Here is a 9,970-nt window from a genome sequence, read left to right as displayed (position 1 = left end):
GTTATTTTGGTCAATTTTTAGACTTCGTGGTTATTTTGGCCATTTTTGAAGTTTCGGGAGTATTTTGGTCATTTTCAGTTTTCAGGGTTATTTTGGTCAATTTTTAGGCTTCGAGGTTATTTTGGCAATTTTTTAGGTTTTAGAGGTATTTTAGTAATTTTTTAGGTTTTGGAGGTATTTTGGACATTTTTTTGGGTTTATGGGGTATTTTGGTCATTTTTAGGTTTTGGGGGTATTTTGGTTATTTTATGGGTTTTTGGGGAGTATTTTGATCATTTTTAGGTTTCAGGGGTATTTTGGTCATTTTTTGGGTTTTAGGGATATTTTGGTAATTTTTAGGTTTCGGGGGTATTTTCGTCATTTTTTGGTTTTGGGGATATTTTGGTAATTTTATGGGTTTTGGGGGTATTTTGGTAATTTTTAGGTTTCAGGAGTATTTTGGTCATTTTTTGGGTTCTAGGGGTATTTTGGTCATTTTTTAGGTTCTCGGGGGTATTTTGGTCATTTTTTGGGTTTTGGGGGTATTTTGGTCATTTTTTGGGTTTCAGGGGTATTTTGGTCATTTTAAGGTTTTGGGGATATTTTGGTCATTTTTTAGGTTCTAGGAGGTATTTTGGTAATTTTTGGCTTTCAGGGGTATTTTGGTCATTTTTTGGATTTTTGGGGTATTTTGATCATTTTCTGGATTTTGGAGGTATTTTGGTCATTTTTTTGGGTTTTGGGGGTATTTTGGTCATTCTTGAAGATTTAAGAGTACTTTGGTCATTTTCACTTTAGTGGCATTTTGGTAATTTTGATAATTGGGTAATTGGGTGGGTTGGGGTTTACCCATAATAATTGGGTTGGGTTGGATTTGGGTTATAAGGAATTAGTTAAATGGGTTTTAAATGGGTAAATGAGTTTTATATACCCAACCCAATTATGTCCACCCCAAACCCGCCCAAACCCGCCCATTTGCCACCCCTACATACATATATAATAGTTCAGGAAAATTTTCAACTTTCAAGTATGAATTTCTAATAGTAATTAATGAGAAAATTTTGTTTGAGAAAGGAATATCATTCAAGTATGATTTCTTATAAAATAGCTTATAGCTGTAGTATTACTCTTACCTCTGCACGTAAATTTTGTTAACATGTGAAGTAGAATCTAATAAGAATTAGGGTTTGTATTCAACCCACCAATCCAATAAGAATTGGGATTTATTGCATGTGTTTATTTTATACCTTTATTTTATTTTATTTTATTTTTACTTTGCTTTATTTTGGTATTTTGAGAATTATTTTCAATGAATTGGAAACATCATTGAGACATATTATGTGAATTGTAATAATTTATTGAAAGAAAAGAAAAAAGTGTTTAAATTAGATTTCATATTTTACGAAATATGAAATCTATAAGCACAATCAACTAATGCAATCCAATCCAACCCAACCTATGTGAGTGTAGTTAGTTTGGTTTCTACCCATTAAATTAGGCTAGCTTATACACATGTAATGAATTGGGTCGGTAATTTTTCAACCTAATTCAACACAACCCTTAAGAGTAAAATAAAAAATAAAAAAAATAAATGATTTAAGAGTTCAAAACATATATAGTAACTGTTCTATATGGTATGCAGTGGTTTATGCTAAATATTGAAGCCAATTTCCAACTTTAATACCTAAAGAAAATTAGTATAAGGGAAAAAGCTTTCCCTCCTTTGTTTTTGGGTAGTTCACAATTCCCACCTTTATCTTTAAAACCAACTAATTTCCCCCCTTATATTTTGGAAATAAGCAAATATCCCCAATTTGGTACTTTCTCAATTAAATCTAACGATTTTTTTTTTTTTTGAAGAAATCATTAGTTGTACACCATAAGGAAGTGAAAAGATTGCACTATTGTTTTCTTAGATTGCATATGTAATCATTGTAATTTTATTGGATTTAACTTAAAAAGTAACCGATTAGAGATATTTGCTCATTTTCCAAACATAGAGAGGGAAATTGGTTGGTTTTAAAGATAATGAGGAAAATTGTGAGCTACCCCAAACATAAAGGGGGAAAAATGTTTTTCCCCCATCAATATATGTTAGTGCATTCCCAAATCCAGTTCTTACTTCTAACGAGTTTTCAAAATATAAATATAATAATGTGTTAAAGAATAATGAATTTTGTTAATGAATACCTTAAGGGCATTCATTTTAAAAATACTCTAGAAACTTTTTTTTTGAGAAAGGAAAAAATAAACTGATTTTTTTTTTTTTTTTACAGTTTTTTATATTTTCTATAAACGTGAGGGAAATTTTAACGGATGTCTTAAAGACATTAGTTTAGGAAATATTTTTAAAATTTTTTATGAGAAAAGAAAAAAGCCATTGATTTTTTTTACAACTTTTTATATTTTTCACCAAAATTGTATTAAAACGTTCCTAAAATAGTCAATTAACAAGTGTACAAAAAACACTAGTTAAGAATACTTTGAGGATTCGTTTGGTTAGAATGGTGGAAAAATGGGAGGATAGAAAATGTTGGGAGGTTGGAAAAGTGGGAGGATAAAAAATATTTTAATTTCTCTCATTTTTGTTTAGTTGGGAGTGAAAAAGTGGAGGAATGGAAAAAGTGAATTTGTATAAATTTACTCATATACCCTTGTTAAAAATTGGTGATCAATTAAAACAAAAAAGTGACAAACAATCCAAAAAAAAAAAAAAAGCAACCACCCAATTTATTAAAAAATAAAAATCATGTCCAAAAAAAAAGTCATGTCTAGTAAAAAAAAAGAAAAGAGACAACGTGCCCATTGCTCAAGAAAGCACAAAAAAGGGGGGGGGGAGGGGAGGAATGGAATGGGACGAATTGTCCATGTGCAAGTACACACATGAGCATTTTTGTCTATTAAACAACCTTATTTTTTCCTTTCAGTTTTCTTTCTATTTTTGAGAGAATTTTTGGTAAGCCTAGGAAGAAAACATATGAGCTCCACTATTTATTTTTCTTTCTCCCTACCCAACCAAACACGCTCCAAAAATTTTTATATCCACTCTATTTCACCTCCAAACGAACACGTCCTAAAAATAGTATCAAATTTTTTTTTAATATTATTCATTATCAAATATTCTAAGAGCACCCGTTGACCAGTATCTCTTAAAGAAAAATAACATTTTTTTGTTTTGGCAATGAATGGGAGCATCTTGTGGGATTTGTCGCTCGTTAGTGGACTACTCAGTATAGTACATTAGTACCCATATATTAAATTCAGAACATAATTAAATTGATTGCTGTTAAAAAAAAAATTTAAAAAAAAAAAAACATAATTTGATAAAGGAGTCTGTAATGCATCAAATTCAACATAAAACTCGTTAAGACTCTCTAAAGTAAAATGATTTTTTTTTTTTTTTTTGGGGGAATCCGAGAAAATTTATTCAATACAACAAGAAACGTACAATAGCAATATCTAGTTATCATTCCAATCTAATAGAATATTGGTTTTTGTTTACTTTGTTTAAATAACAAAGTCAGATCTTAGTCAGTCATGCAAAAAAAGAAAAAGAAAATGTTGCATAGCAAGTTAACAACATCTAAAAGTCCACTAACTTTGGGGAATTTTCTCGTTGAAATGATCTTGAAATCATTGGGGAATGCTAATTGAGTCGGATCCAAATGGGAGAGAACTCTTTACGGTTCAATACCGCAATGACTTCTTGCATTACCAAGTTGCTACAGCAGAGTGTCAGTGGCTTCCATGGGGTGACTTGTGTGTCCAAAAGCTTGTCCTTGATGGGGAAGCCGTATGTCCATATCTATGTATGCAAGAGTCTTTTAATTGAGGCTTGCAAAGATGGTTTGCCAAGTTAAGTCATTGGAGTATTAGCATTGGGGGTGACCACCCCCTCCCCAATTGCTATTTTACATTCAAACACACCCAAATTGCACTTTAACTGAGTTGTTATGGCTAAAAGTTTTAGCAAGTAAGAACAGTAAGTTGGTATATTCTCTCTCTCTCCTCTCTCTTTAATATCTTTTCTTCTCTCTCATCTTTCTTTATATTATTTTATTGTGTTGGATGTTAAAACAAAAAATAAAATGTTAAATACATTATAAAGTGAGATAACATAACAGATAAAGTAACTTTTTATATGGTAAAATAGCAATTTTTTATGCAAACCCGTATATGAATGCTAGGCTTATGAAAAATATCAACTTTCATCAGATTACTTATTTGCTTAATTATGTTTCCATTGGCATTAAACTAATCATCAAAACCCTGTCATTAAAGAAGGTGAGTGGAGTCTCATGCCTAGAAATTAATGGTGTTCCTTCCAGAGGTTAAATTTAACAACTAGTGATGTATAGGATTTTCTAATCAACCAAACTTAGGTACTGTACCTTAAAAATTTTCAATTAAATTCAACAATGTGGTTGTATTAGCCAATATAACACAATTGATGTTGTTGCTCACTAACGGACAATTACATTCAAGAACATGGTTTATTGGCCAATACAACCATGTGGTTGAATTTTATTGGAAAACCTAAGAGATAATATCTTAAAATGTAAATAGTCTGTTTAACTGTTAATAATTTTTTTTGAGTCTAAATTTACTATTATTATGTCATTTAAAAATTTACATAAAGTTGCATTTGATACAACTTCAGATTTGTAATATTTAGTTTAATCATAAAATAGATTCATTTTAATGAAAGAATATTGTTCTTCAATATATAGTTATTTGAAGGGGGTATTGATTTGAGTGTTTTGAATAATTATAATTCATAATTTATGTGTGTATGTGTGAGTGTGGGTGTGTATATATATTGATGGTATACTTTGATAGTTGAGAGTAGGGAGATTGAACTTTGGATATCTTTTCCTTTTGATAGGTTAAGGGCTTGCTTGGTTTAGAAAGTTTTCATCTTCCATTACTAAATTTTTATAACTCATCACCCATTTTTCATGGATCTTACAAAAATTTTAAAAGTTAGATTTTCCTAAGGTGTGCCGTTCAAAAACAAATTCAAGTTGCCTTGCCTTTCCTTGCTTTTCCTGTGTAAAATCTAGAGAAGTACCACTTATTGCATCTTCACTTCGCCATTTGCTTCCTACACTACCACTCTTACCAGCTCCAGGACAAGAATCTCCCTGCAGAGGAGAACCAAGAACCGAGAACCTGAGAAGAAAGGCCTTGAGAGAGAAAACTCAAATCCTTTTCCTTAACTCTCACGCTTCCATTACTCCACTCACTCTTTCTCTCTCTATAAATTAATTACTTCGTCCTCATAATTTCTCTTCTTCCAGTCTTTCAACCTTTCTTTCACTTCTCATCAAAAACTCTGTTTCTCTGTCTCTGCATTATATGTATTAAAAACTCTCAGACCCCAGGCTTCACCCCCTGATTCGCTTCTTATTGAATCTTCCCCTCAGTGTCTTATGTGTCTCTTCGTTTCCCTCACCACAAGCTTCACTGTTTAGATACCACACCTCATTCACCCAAGGTTTTTACTCAGCAAAATATAGTAACAGGAGCAGGGCCTAAAAAAACAATAAAAGAAAAAACAGAGTTATTTTCAAAAAAAAAAAAAAACAGAGGATTCTTGCTTACCGTCTTTCCTTTATTGTTCTTTTCATCTAACCCCTACTTCATCCTGGTCTTGAGATTTTCTTACATGGGTTCTTGCAAAGAAAAAGAAGAATCAACACCAATGTGTGCTTGGGTTCAAGGGCCAATCATTGTAGGTGCTGGACCATCTGGTCTCGCTGTCTCTGCTTGCCTATCTGAAGATGGAATCCCTTCTGTTATTCTTGAGAGAAGCAACTGCATAGCTTCACTTTGGCAACAAAGAACCTATGACCGCCTCAAACTCCACCTTCCCAAGCGCTTTTGCGCTCTCCCATTACTTGGTTTCCCTCAAAATTTCCCCAAGTACCCAACAAAAGAGCAGTTCATTTCATACATGGAGGATTATGCTACACACTTCTCAATTAAACCCAAGTTCAACCAGAATGTCCAGAGCGCTGAGTTCGATTCCAGTTGTGGGTATTGGAGGGTTAAGACCCTGGACATGGAATACAATTCCCGGTGGCTGATTGTAGCCACCGGCGAAAATGCCGAGCCAATCATACCTGAATTGTTGGGATCGAACGCTTCCATGCTCCTGTTTTTCATACTAGTGAATATAGGTCTGGCTCTCATTTCAAAAACCACAAGGTTTTGGTTATTGGGTGTGGCAATTCTGGCATGGAAATTAGCTTGGATCTCTGTAGACACAAAGCTGTCCCTCATTTGGTTGTTAGAAATACCGTAAGTTCTTTATTTTATTTTGCCTTCTATTTAGCCTTTTCTTTTTATTTTTTAAGTTCCTAATTCTTGTTTTTAGTATCATTCAGTGTATGGCTTTCGCTTATTTTCTTTACTTTTTTGTACAATGTTTGATGACGATACAGGTGCACGTTCTGCCTAGAGAAATGTTTGGTATCTCATCATTTGGATTAGCAATGGCTCTACTCAAATTGTTTCCCTTAAGTGTAGTAGACAAATTCCTTTTGCTAATGTCTTACTTCACCCTGGGAAACACAGAAAAATTAGGCCTCCACCGCCCCAAAACAGGTCCTATGGAGCACAAAAATGTTACAGGCAAGACCCCAGTCCTTGATGTTGGAGCTTTATCAAAAATTAAATCCGGTAAAATAAAGTAAATAAAATAGACCCTTTATTGATTCCCTTTGTTTTTTTTGGGTGTGTTTTGTGCCCACGTGTAATTTATTGCTATACATATAGGCTTCAGCTAATCTTGTTAGGGTTTCAGGTAATGGTAGGTGTGAAGGAGATAACAAGAAATGGAGCCAAATTTATGGATGGTCAAGAAAAGGAGTTCGACTCTATAATCCTAGCAACTGGGTACAAAAGCAATGTGCCTTCTTGGCTGAAGGTAAACATGAGCTAGCTGTTGAACTTTTTTAGTTTTAGCTCTATCTTATTATGAATCATCTATCACTTTCCTTGGACTCATGTACAGAGGCCGCACAAGCCTACAATTCTCTTCTTTTCTCCATGCAAAAAAGAATAAAATCAGTCTGGTTTTCTTTTAGGCTATTATGCCTTTTGTATATAACTTTTATTTTATATTTAAAACAGAAAAATGTATATTACTTGTGGGGTTTTATGATATGTAACTATCATGAAAGTTGTGCTCTATGGGGTTGCAACTTGCAAAAAACCCTTTTTGCACTGTGTTTCTAGTCTAGATAGAAGCACAACTAGGATTCCAGGCTTTAGTTATATCCTTGTTTAGAATTTTTACAATTCATTGATTATAGTTCTGAGAAAACAATGAAAAACATGGGGGCTCCTTATTTTTCGTGACATTAAGCAGCACCTGAAACATTTCTGTTGCCGTGCTGTAGTGACATTGGCATGACAGTGCATCAAAAGTGTAACCAAATATTACTTGAAGTGTCCAAATTTTTATTCCTACATGGATACAACTTTTTAAGTTTTTAAGATCAATAACTCAATAAGCAGCAACTCTCTGATTTGAAACACAGGGCTGTGATTTCTTCACAAAAGATGGCATGCCTAAAACACCATTTCCTAACGGTTGGAAAGGAGAGAATGGATTGTATACGGTAGGGTTCACAAGGAGAGGACTACTAGGCACAGCCGCTGATGCCAATAAAATGCCAAGGACATTGCTGGTCAGTGGAGGCCTAGCGAGGACGGGAAGACTATTAGTAATTCCCAGGTTATCTTACTCAAAAATTGTAACAAAAATAAATTCTAGAGAGAGAGAGAGAGAGAGAGAGAGAGACAGAAACTGGGTTTCGGGATTAGGATTTTACATGGGAAAAATTTTATTGACTTATCAGGACTTGTAAATACAATTTTGCAGGGGGTCACATCTCTATCTCTTATCGGTGATGTCTGATAGTTTCTGTATATCCAATTCGATGAATATAGTATGTCTTTTAGTTCAAAAAATCTATACTTATCAACCGTCCACTGTCAGATAAGTAGTTTATCTATCATAGTTTCTTGACTCTTCAACTCTCACTCTGTTCCTGTATAATGTTGATTAAGAACACTTGTGAAAATTTCTCAGTTTGACCACATCCATTCCTATGTCAACCAAGTATATGATTATTTTACCAGGTGGTGGGTGAGGTGTTTTAATGTTATGGTTGGGGGGTAAGAAAATTTAAATAAGGAAAAGTTAATCGAGGGTATGGTTTAAGAAGTATTTTTAAAATTTTTTTACTTTACAAATGTTTTTTTAGAGCCATATTAAAAAAAAATTTAAATAATTCATTAATAAATATCTTTGAAAAAATTATTTAAATAATTCAGTTAANTTTTTTTTTTTTTTTTTTGGCACAGTGGAACTCGAGTCTTTAAGACTTGAGATCCAGGTGTATCATTTCTCCAACTCAGCAGCACAAACAGGCTGAAAGCGAGTCTTTTAGACTCGATTTTTAATGTAGATCTTGAGTTTTAGAAACTCGAGATGCTACTTTTCAGTTTTCTTTCAAACCATGCCTAACTTACTACATACTTGCCCTACCCATAGCTAATCTGCCCATTCCCCCGAGTTTTAAACTGTGTTCACTAATGGCAATAGTTTGGCTAGGAGTAGGAGTGGCGCAAATTGATGTCCCAACCGAAATCGTATCATTTTTAATGTGCCATGTATGTGGTGCAATTTCCATCTCCCACTCCAAATCTACCTTTCAAAATAGATTTTTTTTATATTAAAAAAAAAGGAAAATATTATTACACATTGGGTTAAAATTGTAAAATTGTATTTCAGTAATATGACAGTGGATAGTAAGGGTGTAATAATCATTACCAAAAATAAAAAAGCACACGGAAACAATAATTTTAACATGGTCTGGCCTGACGGTCCCTACGCCACAATAGAAATTCTTTGCCAGTTACATCTTTGATATTACAGAAGAAATTACACTTTACTACCCTAAACTATATCTCATATTACACATTGCACCTTAAACTCTTCGAATGAACGTTTTGCACCCTAAATTATGACTCTTGTTACACTTTGCACCATACTGTTAAGTTTGCTGTTAACTTGGATGAAAATTCAAAGTTTAGGGTGAAGTGTAATAAGAAATATAGTTTAGAGTGGTAAAGTGTAATTTATCTTTTATTTATAAAGCATTGAGAAGAGAGGCAATTAAGTCTTTTCTTATGATGTCATATTTTTCCATCTAAATTAACAGCAAATTTAACATTGGGATGCAAAGTAAAACAAGGATCATAATTTAGGGTGCAAAAAGTACATTTGAAAAGTTTATGGTACAAAGTGTAATATGATATATAATTTAGGATGGTAAAGTGTAATTTCTCTTTAATATTAAACACTTGATTTTATAATGAGCTTAATGTAGGATTTATATACTAAGAAACCATGAGCTCCAAATACTAGAAACTAGAAGTGTATTTTTTTCCTTCAACTTTGGGGTGGAGCGTCATTTTTCCCCAACCTCAAGGAAGGGAAGTATAATTACTTAAAAGATGTACCCGCCGTTGTAATTGATGTAACCATAATTGTCTCAACTGAAGGAGCAGTTGATGACCCAAACAAAGTTGAAGGATCCAGGTTCCACCTATTGTACAATAATCTGTGTAGGCTGAAAATGTGGCTGGTCTTAAATAAGAGATTCACCTACCTCAATTACTGATGCAACTACAAAAGTCTACCAAAAGGGTAATTGATGGCCTAGACAAAGTTGAGAAAGGAGCAATTGATGACCCAGAAAAAGTTAAAGGATCCAGGTTCCACCTATAAACTGAAAAAAAAATATATATATATAATAATTAAATTTTTTTTATTTATTTACCCTTAAACAAAAAAATTAGGAACACCCTCGATCAAAATTAAAAACATCCTCAAATAAATAAATAAATAAAAATTTATTTGTTCTACTTTCAAGCCAAAAAAAAAAAAAACACACCAAAAAAAAAAAACCCAGCC

At 33.0% G+C, this 9,970-nt stretch overlaps 1 protein-coding gene across 1 annotated transcript; it reads left to right on the top strand.

Moving 5' to 3' along the window:
• The first annotated feature begins 4,797 nt into the window (after positions 1-4,797).
• LOC111983023 (probable indole-3-pyruvate monooxygenase YUCCA4) lies at positions 4,798-7,840 on the top strand. Its single transcript, XM_065782348.1, is given in 6 exon segments — positions 4,798-6,107; positions 6,110-6,282; positions 6,426-6,673; positions 6,760-6,910; positions 7,527-7,656; positions 7,659-7,840. Coding segments are annotated over 6 exon segments (1,266 nt in total). The 5' UTR covers positions 4,798-5,647; the 3' UTR covers positions 7,763-7,840.
• The last annotated feature ends 2,130 nt before the right edge of the window (positions 7,841-9,970 follow it).

This window comes from Quercus suber, unplaced genomic scaffold, assembly GCF_002906115.3.
Source record: "Quercus suber isolate HL8 unplaced genomic scaffold, Cork oak 2.0 scaffold_298, whole genome shotgun sequence".
In the NCBI taxonomy this organism is placed as follows: Eukaryota; Viridiplantae; Streptophyta; class Magnoliopsida; order Fagales; family Fagaceae; genus Quercus; species Quercus suber.
Note: the sequence above shows the minus strand (reverse complement) of the source record. Positions and strands in the feature narration are given on the sequence as shown.